The following is a 15321-nucleotide window of genomic DNA, read 5'->3' on the forward strand; positions in this document are numbered from 1 at the left end:
GATATGCACTAAATACATAAATCTTTACATACTTGCATAATGCATTTTTCAGTCCTACAATATTAGAAGTGTCATTATGCTTTATTAGGTCCAATTGGCACAAAGTTTGTGTTCTCTTTGGTAGTTTGTAGCAGTGCATCATATCAAATCTGAGATGTTCTCAGATTTGAAGGTAAAATCTTAATCTGCACCTAAATTTGAACCAATTCCTTTAAGATTTGCAAACACAATAGGCTTATTGGGTAAATCTCACTTACCATTTCTGAAATGTGCTCTCCTTATAGATGGACATAAACAGAATAAAAGCATGACAAGTAATTTTGAATAACTGTGAATACAGTGGGAGGAACCCAATTATCCAGTATCTATTCCTCATTCTATGCACGTCTTAGTCAGCAGAGTCTTGCATAATGTAACAGAAGAGGGGTGTTGCATAATGGCAGACGGAACTGGGCAGCTGACATACAGGATCATCAGTCACCTCTCCCGTTGTTGCAAGACTTAAAAACTTAATCACCTCAGTAAGATCGATCAACATGGTATTGCACGGCTGCAAAAACGTCACTCAACTGGGCAATAAAGCTGTTACAAATGCCTTTAGTAATACTCATAATATTCACTGTAATATGACAGATTGGGAGACTAGCCAATCAACGGTGGGTGGGCGGGGTTTGTGTCAGGCTCAGCCAATCACAAAACATGGAAGCAAATATTCTCTGAAAGAACGGCTGCATTGTGAGAGAGAGCGACACAGTGCTTACTGTTGATACATGTCGCCTGTCCTCAGCAGTAAATCAGTGACCTAGATTTTCACTAGCGAGATGCGGCTAAATGTTGCGGGAGCAAATAAAGAGATATTTCTGTTCTCCACGTTAACAACAGACCACGAGTCCTGGAGCTAACTGGCGGTGCACGGGGGCGTTCAGCCTGCAGCAAAAACTTCCACAAGGACTTTGTTCAGAGTTTAAATTCACGCTAAAATTGTCAAAATGGAGATTCACGAAGGGGCAGCGGCAGCGGGCGACGGCGTGCTTGATTTCTCCCGTTTGAGTTTGAACACTTTTAGCGTTGACAGCATGAGCGACGAGAGGAAAAGGGACACCAAACAGCTCTACCTGAACCACAACCGGCTGGGCTCGCTCCCCTCGTCGGTCAGCCTTTTCTGCAACCTCGAGTTTTTGGACATCAGCAACAACGGACTGACGGCCATCTGTGAGGGCATTACGCGACTGACCAAGCTGAAAACACTAATAGCCAAGAACAACCGTCTGGACGAATTTTCGCTGCCCAAGGAGTTCGGCTCTCTGCAGCTGGAAGTGTTGAACTTTGGTGGGAACCGATTTGAGGAGATCCCGCTTCAGTGCATGAAACTGCTGCGTCTGCAGTCGCTTTCAATCGGCGGAAACAGACTGAAAAGTATACCTGCAGAGATAGAAAATCTAACCAGGTAGGTCATGGAGGATACTTACCAGAAACAGCTGGCCAAGTTAATTGTATAGTAACATCATCATAAGTCATAAAAGTAGGTCAGGTATCAAGCCAACAGGTCAAACTGACCGTACACTGATCAAATTTACACTGTGTTGATTGCAAAATCTGTTTTTCAAGAGAGACCTGGCAAAGAGGGCAGTGTAAAAACATTGTTGCCAAACCAATACATAAAATCAACATAAACAGACTAAGACAAATAAGTATACACAATATCCAGTTAATATGCTTTAAAATAGTATGAAAGTATGAATCCAGTTTAGATGCATTAAGAATATAGACCAAAACCAGTAAAGATGCACAAATGGGTATGATTTTCATCAACTGAAATAAGGTAAGAACTAGGGCTGTAACTAATGATTATTACCTCAAATGTCTTGTTTTGTCAGGACCAACAGTAGACAACCCAAAGATATTCAGTTTATTGTCATAAAAGAGAAAATATTCACATTTCAGGAGTTGGAACCAAACAATTTTAGCATTTTTTCTTAAAAAATGACTTAAAGCGATTAATCAGTTATTAAAGTAGTTGGCAATTCATTTTCCGTCAATTAGCAAATCGATTAATCAACTAATCCTTGCAGCTCTAGTAAGAACAATATTTTTATAAGCAAATACACTCACCAAGAGTAGGTCCACTATTTTCTTGGTCCTTTTGTAATTTACATAAATTCACCAACATAATCAGTTCTGACTGTTTCACATCCTTCTATACATTGTTCCAGGTGTAAGGGGCAGTGTATTTAAAAGCTATTTTGCCCAACTCCAGCCTAACTTGGGGAACTGATATCAGTATAACATCATGAGAACACAGCCATATTGGTTTTGATTTCATGTATGTACACAGGTAAGGAGGAACTAGGGATGGGAATCTTTGGGAGTCTTGATTCGATAAATGGAATGGGGGGGGGGGGGGGGGGGGGGCTTTTTTGGGCTCTTACTCCAGTGCACTGTGTGCCAAATCATTCACCCTGGTCTTCAATCGATTGAACTGGAATATGAAACATAACTGACAGTTAAGCTAGCTGGTCTTGATGAAGATCACTTCCCTAATAGACAGAAACAGAAACAGAAAAAAAAGCAGAGAAATTTTTGAGAGTACCCAGCTTTTCTGAACAATATTAAACCCAGATTCCAGGAATTCAAATATTTTTACTACAGATGGGGAAGAACAATAGATAACAGTATCATCAGCATAAAAATGGTACAGTGCATTTGAGAAGTTATCACGAAGATTATTTACTTGTATGGAAAATAAAAATGGTCCAAGCATAGAACCCTGGGGTATGCCCTTTGATACAGGGAGGAAGGAAGAAGACCCAGCAAACTGGACACATTGAGTTCTACTTGACAAGTAATTTATAAAACACTTTACAGCAATACTACAGAGTCTATTAATCAGGGTGACAGGGTCAACTGTGTCAAAAGCCTTGGACAAATCGCTAAAGAGTAAGAGTTTTTGCAGTCCAGTGCCTCAGTAATGCCATACGCCACTTTAAGAGCGGCAGTGCGTCGTTATCTGACAAGCCAACACAATGTCTATGTAGAGAAGGGCTGAACAATTAATCGAAATTGCTATATGGCTCACTGCAACTTTCAAATCGCAGGAGGTGCAATATTTTTTCTATGTGAAATATGTGTCAAAATACCATTTTAAATTAAATATTGTCATGCTGCAGAGATGTCCTGGCCTACACATCATATTCTAAACATCTTTGTTTGGTACAGATCCCCTTTTGAGTAAATTATATTTCCGTACTGGGACACCTTGGAGTATATTATAGAGCTTATACAAATGTCAAGTACCATTATCCACATTGTCCGTTTCGCCCATGATTGGGTTTGTTGAGAGTTAACTGGTAACATAGTGAGAAACACAGTTGCTGTTGCTATGGCTACCTCCTGTTAAATACAGTGGGGTCCAAAAGTCTGAGATCACTTTCCCATTCACTTGAATGAGAAAGACTTTTGGACCCTTCTGCATGTCTGATGCACTGTTACAATGTTGGTTCACTTGTTAACTAGAAGTTAAACAGACAACTGCAAGCCAATCAGAAAAAAAAATACTTTCCACAGTTATGGTGTATTTCATGGTTACAGTTTACATAAATGTTCTATTTGTCTGTTTACAATGTAGATGGAGTTTTGTAATAAGTCAGTGGCATAATGATTTGAATAATGTTTTTTCTGAATATTCAATCAATCACCTTTTCAGTTTTATATCTAGAGCTGAAATAGTAAGGCAATTAGTTAATATACATAAAATGAATCCATAACTATTATGATAATTGATTGTATTGTCAAGTAAAAATGCCAAACATTCACTAGATCCAGCTTGTCAGAGGATTTCCTGCTTTTCTTTATCTTATGTGATAGTAAATTGAATATCTTTGGGTTTTCGACTGTTGGTCTTCAAGCAATTTGAAGACTCCCCCTTTGGCTTTAAGAAACTGTGATGGCAACTTTCACAAATTTCTGAAAGTGAATAGACCAAATGATCATCAAATAATTGAGAAAATTATTTTTCGACAATGAAAACTAGTAAGTTGCAGCCCTACATTAAATACATTAACTAAAAGGTAGAGTTAGTTAACAGGTTAATGGCATAATGTCACTTTCAGAGCGTTCACATTCGTCGCCATCCTACCAACCCCATTGTCTGTTAGTGTGTTTGTCATGTATCTCTACACACTGAACCGACAAAAGTGCATCCTGGAATTTAAAATGTTAGGTGCTTTCCTGAGTTGAACTCATGAGAATCTAGCTTTCATGTGTTGCATTTGCAATCTGTATCCTGCATCTGCTCCCAATTTTTATCAGTTGTGTCATAGAAAGTACTGTAAACCACTTTAGTTTCACATGAGTCAGAGGAGTTGACCCACTTGTTTAACCTGGAAACAATCTTTTCAAAACTGTTTACAGCATCCACTATCACTAGTCACATGTAGCATTTTTGAAAATGTAATTTAATTTAGGTCAGTTTTTCTATTTCTATTTCTTTGTTTGATTAGCGGTGATAACTGAAACCATATGTGACATTCCTTTTGTATTTACCGCTGTACTGCTGCTGTTACCTCCGTCTGTATGTGTCATGTTCATTTCCAGACTTTTAAGCTGTAAACATCACGATTCATAGGGTGTTCAAGATAATTGTGTACTAAGTTGTTTCAGTAACTACCCTGGACTGGTTTTACAGCTAAACCAATAGCAATTACTCATAGCAGAAAAGTAGAAGTGACATGGAATACTTTTGAGATACGTTATCACTGTAACATTTATTTAAAAAGTAAAACAGATATGGCAGCTGAACAAATTGCAGCAACAGTGCTATAATATTATATGGCTGCACAGGAGAGAAAAAAGGTCTCTTAGTATGTGTACATCTGTACAGAAAATGCTAATTATGGACAAAGTACATGATTCAAAAATTGATGTTTGTTTTTGTCTAAATTTATTATTTAGGGGTCCAAACTGAATAAAAAGCACTAGAGAATTGGAAAAAAGGAGCATTAAATGTCACTTGTGTTGCACGGTATACTGACACAGGAAGGTATTGCAATACCCTGCCGTTTAAAAACAGTACTATACCCCATTTTTATTAGTACCGATACTTTAAGAATGACAGTGTTTAATTAGAGCTGTATATCCTATGAGTTGCATCAATGTGTGACAGCAGGGCAGCGTGTGTGTGCAGCGCTTTGCTTCCACTCTTGCTGCAGCTTTCATGGTGACAGAACGAGAGGCTGCTAGTACAAGTGTTCTTGCCAACCGTCCACGACTTGTTGACAAAGCAGACGCACAGAGCGAAATATGGCATTATTTCGCTTACATAGCCGACAGTCAGGGCAAGCCCTCGGACACCACAAAGCCCGTCTGTGAAAGATGTTGTTGATTCAAGCTACGTTCATGTTTCACATCCAGACTGAAGCTACGTTCATGTTTCACATTCAGACTGAATATATTATTCCATTACTTTTCCTGATGTTTTAGGTTTTTTGCCGTGGTATCTTTTAGGTATTAAGATATTTAGGCAGCTATTGTATTGAAGTCATAATTTTGGTATCGTGGCAACACGCCAACAACAAGCCAATTTGAACTAACTTACTATCAGAACTAAAATTAAAAAATGTAAATATATAATCTCTAAAATCTGCACCCCACAGTTCATTTAGAGATGTTTCTGGTGAAGCAGCATGTCCTCCCTTTGAGCCCCATTAATCATTATGAGTGATGAGTGTATTTTAAATCCTTTATTACAAACCAATTGTTTGCTGTCTCTTTTCCATGGATCTGACACTCTGCATCTCTGTTCTAAATATGCCTGCTCAACAAAACTTTTGCACTCCATAAGAGTAGTTAATGTTATGGATATGATTTGGATTGTGATTAATGTTAAAGGGAATATGGTGCTGTGATATTGTCGCACCAAGCACAGACACATGGACGTATGCTATGGCATAACTGCCCCCACTCCCTCCTACTCCTGCCGCCCCCTGACGATCGGATCGCCTATCGACGATCTCAAGTAAACACACCTGGACAATATGAAAATACAAACAATTGCCCAACCCTAGTAGCAGGTCATAGTGACCCCCTGCCTGTCTAAAGGTCAAACATGTAAAAGTGTCATCAGTTTATTATGCACACAAAAACAACTTGTGTAGCCGTTTGTAAGGAATGAAGTCAATAAGAGGGGGAAGTTGTAAAGAGCCACTCAGTTAATAATCAAACACAGTCATGACTATTCATTTGAGGACATCTTGACATATGTCAAGTGTCTGGAACTAATCGAAAAAATAATCACAAGATTAATCGATAATGAAAATAATCATTAGCTGCAGTCCTAAATCTTTCAGTAGTACCTTTCTAATCCCCTTCAACGTACTCTCCTTAAGATGCAACACACTCGTCCCAGCGCTTCTCCCATTCCTGGAAACGTTTCCTGTGGTCATCTTCTGTCACCGTGAAAGAGCCTCCTGCGATTCTTCCTGGATTTCTTCCATGGCGGTGAATCGTCTCCCTTTCAGTCCCAATTTCAGTTTCACCAAGCTGTAGGCAAATCTGATAAATACACCCTACTCCTATGCTTTCGATGACTTCCAAGAATTTTTGAGTCCCTTCTTATATATATATTAACCCTCCTTTAAATTTTCACAGTGGAAATGAAAAAAGCACTCTACTTTCTACTAACAATCCCACAATGCAGTGCAGCAAATTGTGTAGATGGGAAAGTTACCATTCTGTGACTCCACATCTGTCCGCAAAATGATAATGATGAATAAGTGTCCAAAATCTTAACTTCCTGCTAATAAACCATGAGTGTCTGTTAAACACTTGTGCTTTTCCACTATGACGAGTCAAAACTGTCATTGCATAACTTTCATTTCAACTCATTTCTACAGATTGTTTTCACTTTGACTTTTTTGTCTTGGCCAGTGTCAACATGCATACTTACTTTGAATCATAAAACAGTAAAACATATAGTCCAAGCAATAATATAATGCTGACTTGTGAAAATGTTGAGCTTTGTATACTCCCCTTGATACACCCAACAACTAATCATCATAAGTCTCTGCTGGCTGACTTGTGTCGTTGTGCCGGTGAGGACAGTGAGCAGACCCTGAATGTCTCCGTCACAGAGGGGGCTTGCTCAGTGCTCAGCCATCAAGGACAGTATAATGGCTTCCTGTCTCGCAGTCGCTGTGTCATCAGTTCCAACAGGCAGATGGCCTGACAGCTTACTTTCGCTGACCAGCCATCCATTTCTCTCTCTCTCTCCCTCTCTGTCTCTCTCTCTCTCTCTCTCTCTCTGTCTCTCTCTCTCTCTGTTTCACTCCCAATTACACCCCTGTGTACTCTATACATCCATTAACCTTCCAGGGTCCTTTGTTGTCTTAATACTACAAAAAAAAACACTTATATATCAATTGAGTTGTCTTCTGAAATGGGAAGTAGTGGTTTTGAGGTCATCATAGAAATATCTTGTTTATGTCAGTTAAGAAAATTAATTTCATGTGATAACTTTGCTCACTGACATTTTTCCTGTTAGTTGGTGTTGCATTAATGTGTGTATAGCAAAAAAAAGTCTTGATCAGCTGAGATTATTTTTGACTTTTAGTATCAATTCCCCTTTGTCTTTGAATTTTCATGTTTTGGCCCCACAGACACATGGATTAACATATGCATACAAACTCTTAACGGTGCTTTATGTAAGAATTTTAGTTTAAAACATTCAAAAAATATCTAAAATTATCAACAGAATGTGAAGAAATAACAGTTTTGACATAATATCAAAGACGTCTATGTAGGAAGAGGAGCAGCAGCAGGAGAGAACAAAGACATATTGGAGGGACTGTGCATTTCCTTGTCTTACGATAGGGGTGGACACCCCAACTTTCTAGTGATATGCTGCCCCCAAATTGTTTGGAGTGTGGAGTATGAATTAGTCAGGTGGCCAATTCATAAATACAACACCTGTAAGCATGAAAACATGTATCTTCAGCTCCCCCTTGTGGTTGGTATAAGTTTTAATTTGGGGATCACTGAGCTTTGTTGGCCAGAGTAATCCCTTTTTTTTATATGTATATCTTCCTGGCCCCCTGAAATATATAAACCCAGCTCCCACAACATTGACGCTGCAGCAAATTTACTGTAAATAGCAAATGTAAACTGCTGATGTTGAAGCTGCGCCTCTAAAACGTGTTGTCTTTGACAATATAAGCTTTTTTACTGCACAGCACTATTATCTCTGTCTGGGCTGTTCTTCCTTGGTTTATGGGAGATTATGAAATATAATTGGTAATCAAAATGATGACTAATGCCGACTATGATGTCAACAGTCATTAAGTGTTTAGTGTCTCACATTAAAATTGCTTATCTACAATCACTTCTACTGCCGATAAATTCAGTCAGTTACTTGGCATCTGTATAAGCTGCTTTACAGCCAAACCACTGTAGTAAAGTAAAAAATCAATACATAGAAATGTTTTGGAACTCCACATATTCACACATTTGTGTTTTAGGAGGAAAATAAACATAGAAATTGGATTAAAAATCAGTGTGAGGCTGATCTTTAGTGTGAGCGTATATATATATTTGCACAATAACCAATAAACTACCAGCTACAAAAGGCTGACTGTGCAGGACACGGCTCTCACTAACCTGAGTCAGCTGTACCATCTAAACACATTTGCAACATGACGAGTGGTGTCGATGAAGGACTGCGAGATGAATCAGACAAAAAAGGTTAGAAATTCCCGGTCAAAAAAAAAATTTTGAACCAAATCAAACCCCAAAAATAGTGTATAGAGTAAATCACTGCTATAGTGTACTCTGTGATATTATTATGTACTTTCTAAACACCTAACTTAATTTTGAATGGACTCTTTTCCTCTCTTTGTTTCTGTCAGTCTGGAGATGTTGTATTTGGGTGGAAACCTCATCTCAGCCATTCCGCCAGAAGTGGCTAACCTGCCCTACCTCAGCTACCTGGTCTTATGTGACAACCGCATCCAAAGTGTCCCCCCACAGCTCACCAGGTAACTGCAGCACACACTGCCACTATCTAACCAGTTTATACTGCTGTAAACAATATTCTCAGAGATAACATAAAATTGTACGTGCCCTGCATGGAGCAATTAGTCATGTTTGATAAATGAAAACATCTAAAAGTGTGTCTTCGACTCATTCCAGGCTCCACTCGCTGCGATCTCTAAGTCTTCACAACAACTTGCTCACTTACCTGCCGAGGGAGATCCTCAGCCTGGTGCACCTGCAGGAGCTCAGTCTGCGTGGAAACCCATTGGTGGTGCGCTTTGTCAAGGAGATGACCTATGACCCGCCCTCGCTGCTAGAGTTGGCAGGACGTACCATTAAGAGCAGAAATATTCCGTACTTCCCCCGGGACCTGCCCTCGAACCTGCTGCGTTACCTGGACCTGGCCAGCAAGTGCCCCAACCCCAAGTGTGCCGGTAAGAGACTTTTTTATTTTTTCTCCCAGTGTTTGAGGAAAATGCACAAATTAGTATTGAGTTGTCTTTTGATTTATGATTTTTTTAATATACAGCTGTGACATTTTATCATCAATATGTGAAAACCTACTTTAACCTTTTCTTTTTTCTGCCTGATTGCCAAGTCTTGTTGATGTATACAATTGCACAGAACAACACAAGTCACTGACCGGCCACGTGAACCTGCCTTTGTTTCTCTTCTCTCTTTCTCCAGGCGTGTACTTTGATTCATGTGTGCGGCAGATTAAATTTGTGGACTTCTGTGGGAAGTACCGGCTTCCTCTCATGCACTACCTGTGCTCCCCAGAGTGCACCTCTCCCTGCAGCTCTAACCCCCAAAGCGACGCAGAGTCGGAGGACGAGAGCAGCGTGCCCGCGTACCGCCTGCAGAGGGTGCTTCTGGGATAGTATGACACGGAGAAGCCTCTAACCCTCTGGCCAAGCCCAGCATCATCAGTCTGTCACTGTTTGAATATTTCTATAAAGATGAAATTGCAGTCAGACTTCACTACACATACATGTCCAATCATGCATACACACATTCTACAGATGTGTGTGTGTATGTTTTTGCATAAAGCCAGTTAAATGCACAGAATGTGAAACTGTGGTCCTTTCTACTTTGGCCAAATGTTGAAAAAAGGTTAACTCCATTTTCTGGAATTTATTTTTGAGAAGGAACTTCCCGTTCACTCTCTCACTATGTAACACAAGCAGACCTGCCAACCTTTTTTACACGCATTTTTACATCAAAGTATGCTGGTATGAGATGTTCCTTTTAAGGTTTACAAAAAGAGGCCAGTTGTCTTTTCTTTTTTTTTTTTTTTTTTTTTACATCTAAGTGAGGGGTAAATATAGCCGAGCCAATCGAGACATTAAGCTGGCATGATTGTTTCTTCTCCTACTAACAAACTCTCTACCAATTTAAAAAAAGAAAAAGAAAGAAAGAAAAGAATGGGGGGAAAAAAAAAGACCAATGATGATTAGTGATGGTTAGTGACCAATGACAGTAGTTTTGTCAGTCATGCCTCACTGTGTGGACCTAGAAGTTGCTGCAGGAAGCCTCCCAAAGCGGTAAAGCCCATATATTTCCATTTCAGCTGTCATGCTCTCAGATATGTCCACTTGCTTGTGAGATTGTATTGATTAGAAAGTCCTAATTTTTCAGAATGAAATGAGCTATTGCACACTATATACATTGACATACATGATATGATATATACATACATACATTTGACTGAAAAAACAGGCGTTCTATCCACAAATGTTTGTGAGTCAGTAGCACTAATGTTAGGCTAACGGCATAGCTTAACAGGTTGTCGCCAACTTTGGGGCTACATAACGTATTGCTGTCTTTTCAACTGCTGAACTGCTGACACAGACGTTTTCATTATTTTGCAGTGTAGGGTGCACAATAGCCAGCAGTAAATTTTGGGAAGGCTTAGCCTTCTCTAGCACGCATTACCCACCGCCCCTGGTTACACGTACACACGAGAAATAACCTGGCCAGCTCTTCACTGAGGACACTTTGAAGTGAGGAGAGGAAGAAATCAAAAGTCACCATTGGATATTAAAGGAGAGAGCTATGGGGGGAGAGCAGTGTGTGTGTGTGTGTTAGCACTGTAAAACTGAGCCTACTCTAGGAAAATTTCAAGGAAAGGAAACACCCCTGTAGCAAATTAAATAACACGATATGTAATATATGTACAATAGTTCATTGTGTGAACAGCAGTGACTAGTATCTGAGGCATCTAGGTCAAAGTGGTACTCAAAAAATTAGTCCAGGGTTGGCAGGTCTGCACAAGTGAAGGAAACCTCTTATTTCCCATGTAGCCATTCAAAACCACAGTGTGTCAGTCATGATTCCATCAAGGTGCTGGTCTCACGGTTGAGCATAGGAGGGCAGTAAAAGTCTGTTTGGGTGAAGGAGCGGCATGATTCTTTTCCTTTTCCAGACAACATACTTTATCTTTATGCTTTATAGTAGCTACAGCACAACTTTCTGCATTTTCTGAAAGTTTGGATATGAACAATGTGTTTTTTTTTTTCTGCTGGAAACACACATCCAGCTTTCATTAAAATTTCTCAGACCAAGTGAGCATCAAAGCTGCTGTGCTGTGGGGAAAATGTGGTATTTTTGAAGTATGTCAGCAGAAACTATGACAATACTTTTTACTCTACAGTACTCTAAACTGATAGAGTAGACTGTGTGACATGGCCTTATTTACACAGTGTGTGGTCCTGCTGGGCAAAGGTTTTATGCAGTTGTCTCACACATTATAAGATCAAGGTGGCAATCTGTTATCAGTGTTTGTGTCAGCATTGTGGTCTTTGCACACCAGTCTTGCAAAAGTTTGCCATGATGGCATATTTGTTTCAAATTAACCCAGAACATGGGTTATGTGAGTATGTGGAAGAATGCCAGTCTTACTCACAGGAAGTGGATGTGGGCGGACCAGGGAAAAACCACAGGAACAAAAGCTATTCAGCAAAACACCGTGGTAGCCTTAATGTTTATGTTCAGGGAGGTAGATTTTTTTTTTTTCTGAGCATAAACATATAGATGTGTGTGAACAGAGCCCACAGACAGAGAATAGTTCTGAATTTAGTCTTTTTGAAACAGAAACTCCACTTCATTTCTGAACTAAGATAGATAGTGTTTCTGTTCCTGGTTACATCTCTGCTTAGTCTCTCTGCTTGTGTGGAAAGCTGGGAGATTTTATTGTCTCCCAGACAGTTTGTGTCCATTAGTGAGGAGGAGGAGGAACTCCACCTGGCTTCACATTAGATCTTAATGTTTAGAAAACAGAGGAACGCTCCTCTATGTTACAGTAGCACCTATACTAGAGCCTTTGCTAAGTGCCTTACTAATGGTGACTTTTAACACAGTGAAACAGAGTATGAAGAAATGTGATATATGCACCCTGAAATGTGACAAGATTAACATGAATTATCAAGTCTTTTTTTTTAAGTGATTTTGCGTTTTTCAGCTTAACCACAGTAAAAAGTAAATGTAACCTTTTTTTTAACAAAAATAAACTGCTTTTATACAAATCCTTTTTCAAATGTAAAACACTACATATTTAAATGACTTGCGGAATAGATGGCACTTACACAGAAAATATATTGATATATATTAATTGTATGTACTTTGACCCCATTCAGAAGATGTAAGTAGACTGTACAGTATATAATAACAATAATAAAGACTGATTGTAATATCTTGAAAATGTGTGTGAGTTGTGATCTTGTGTGATTTTTTTTTTTTTATTTTATTTATTTTTTTAAGCTCCCATCATATTAGAAATTTTGATGGCAGTTGCTAAAAAGAAAGACAGTTATACAATGTGGTTTTGTTTTAGTGGAAGAAAAAAAGGAAAAGATGCACAACAACCATTGGAGAGTTTGAAGTGTGTGTGTTTTCGTGTGTGTGTTTACATGAACAACCATTTTGGGGTTTGAATGTGTCCAGGTTTCATTAGCATATGAAGGTGAGTTCATTCTGGAGGCTGAATACTGAGAGACCTTTTCACTAACCCAGAACCAAAAGACGCCAGGGCGAGTTCATTCTGCCTCTTACAATCTGCTAATCCTTCAACATCACCTGCCAAGAGCCACTAAATACTTTTTTCCCTCTTCTTTTCACAGTTTCTATTCCTACCTCAGTGTCTCATTCAATTTCTTTTTTTTTTTGCCTTACTGCTTCTTTCAGCCTAGCTGGCAAGAACGAACCTTTGAGTTTCACATATTTTGTTTGTTTTGAATGGTCACAGCTGGGTGCCTGTGTTTTCGCAGTGTGTTTCTTCTCCCTTCGTTTTCACCCTCTTTCAAGCACGTGTGTGGACGGGACCCTTAGACCAGCAGCAGGCACCCAAGGAACTCCGTCTGGAGTTATGTTACATGTAAGGTTTGTGAACACATGCGCGCACACACAGATGCTTTGTATGTTAAGACAAGAGGATGCAACCTGAGACACAACTCTGATGAACTGGAAGCAATGAGTTGCAACTGTTAGATAAGGAGACCAGTTGTCACCACCAGTTAGGAGTTGAATAGGCCTCAGTTGAGATTACACTGAAAGTCATAGAAAATAACTTTTTAATTTGAACTTTAGAGACCTGGAACCCTCTTATAGTAGGTGTCTCTCTGTCTTCTCTTCAACTCAGAAAGGTAAATGTGTGTGTCTATGTAGTAGGGATGTGCAGAAGGCCCAGTATTTGTATTTGTATCTGTATTTGTTGAGGCAGCAAAATTATTTGTATTTGTATTCAAATAAAAGTGGAAAGAGGCTTAAAAATCCTGTTTTTGTTCTTAGTATGCTTTTAATTTTAGATAAAGTGTTACAATAAGTGTTCATGAATAAACAACCTTACGAAGGAAATCCCCACACCGGGTCTCGAATTGGAGTCTCCCAGATCATAGACAACTGCGCTGACTACTGAGCTAAAACTTAACCCATCACCTCATTGCAGACAGACCTCTACCTATTTATACACCCATAACACAGAGACAGCACAGCATTTAACTTGTAGAGAAGATCTTCAAAGGCCATTATTGCTTTGCACTTTTCATTTATTGCCTATATTTTACAACCTAACTTTGTGGAAAGGAGAAGGGGAACAACAGGTTACGGAGAGTCCCTTGGGAGTACTTTTTGTGTGTCAGTAGCTCAGCTTTATCTCCGGGGAACTCCCCCAACTCAGGGAGTGATGTCCAAATAAGGAAATGTGCATCATGTAGCAGGTGGTTGTGACTCCCCTCGTTGAGACCTGCTGATAGATGTAACAGCTGAACAGAGGAGAGAGACTGAGATAGCGATGTAACCGACCTGCGCACAAGTATTTAACATGTTTTTTTTTCTTCCCGAAAACAAATAATTTCTAAAATATTTGTGTGAAGAAAATATTCATAAGAAACCCCCTATTTGTGCTTTGCTAAATAACGTATGTGTAATTGGGCAACCCCCCTACTATGTAGACATAGGTCTCATACGTTTAGTTGGCCCCCTTATATTTGAGGATTCATTCCATCTGAGTGACTTTTTTTGGTTGCTGAATTTCATGGGGAGCCGTTCTCTTGATCCTCACAGTAACTGTGAACAATACAGTATTGCAGGTGATCAGTGCATCAAAGCCCAAAATGCTTTGACATAAGTGGGTTTTGATTCTTAAAGCCTCTTATCGCCCTCAGTCAGAGGCATATCAGCTCGTGCTGTAGCCAGTGTGCATTAACATGCGCGCCAGACCTCACACATGACAAGTTTCACATTTACAATCGCACACTTAGTTGAGCCTTTACACATGACAGCCACGCACTGCACACACCCTCACAACACTCAGACGAAGTTAATCCTACAGGGAGAGAGTCTGGTTAGAGCCCACAGGAGAGAGGTGGTGGTGGTCTTGGTGGTTGAGAATAATTATCCACTGCTTTTTAACAGTCTTTGATTGCTATGGTGAATAACTTCAAACTTCCCCTTTTTTCTTTGTTATTTATTCTGTTCCATTCACTCTTAACCCTTGACTGCAGCTGACATTGTAAATGTAAGAAAATCTCCTTCCAGCTGTTCAGAACATGAAATGAAACCAGGTGATGTGGTTGTGTGTGTGTGTGTGTGTGTGTGTGTGTGTGTGTGTGTGTGTGTGTGTGTGTGTGTGTGTGTGTGTGTAATAATATCATTCTATACATGAACGTGTGAGTATGACTTAGTATGACTAAAGGGTGTAAGAATTTTAACTGATACAGTTTGACTAAAAAAAAAAAAACTTTCCTTAATGTTCATTTAGCCTACTTGCTTTTTTAACAGTCTTAACATCTTCTTAACAGC

General features: G+C 39.4%; 1 protein-coding gene across 1 annotated transcript; it reads left to right on the plus strand.

Moving 5' to 3' along the window:
* Positions 1-721: 721 nt before the first annotated feature.
* On the plus strand, positions 722-10452 carry LOC121907025 (leucine-rich repeat-containing protein 58-like). The gene is made up of 4 exons (XM_042426339.1): positions 722-1447; positions 8898-9026; positions 9181-9458; positions 9712-10452. Exons 1-4 carry the CDS (start codon positions 990-992, stop codon positions 9903-9905), a joined length of 1059 nt encoding a protein of 352 aa, XP_042282273.1. The 5' UTR covers positions 722-989; the 3' UTR covers positions 9906-10452.
* The last annotated feature ends 4869 nt before the right edge of the window (positions 10453-15321 follow it).

Source organism: Thunnus maccoyii, chromosome 11, assembly GCF_910596095.1.
Source record: "Thunnus maccoyii chromosome 11, fThuMac1.1, whole genome shotgun sequence".
Taxonomy (NCBI): domain Eukaryota; kingdom Metazoa; phylum Chordata; class Actinopteri; order Scombriformes; family Scombridae; genus Thunnus; species Thunnus maccoyii.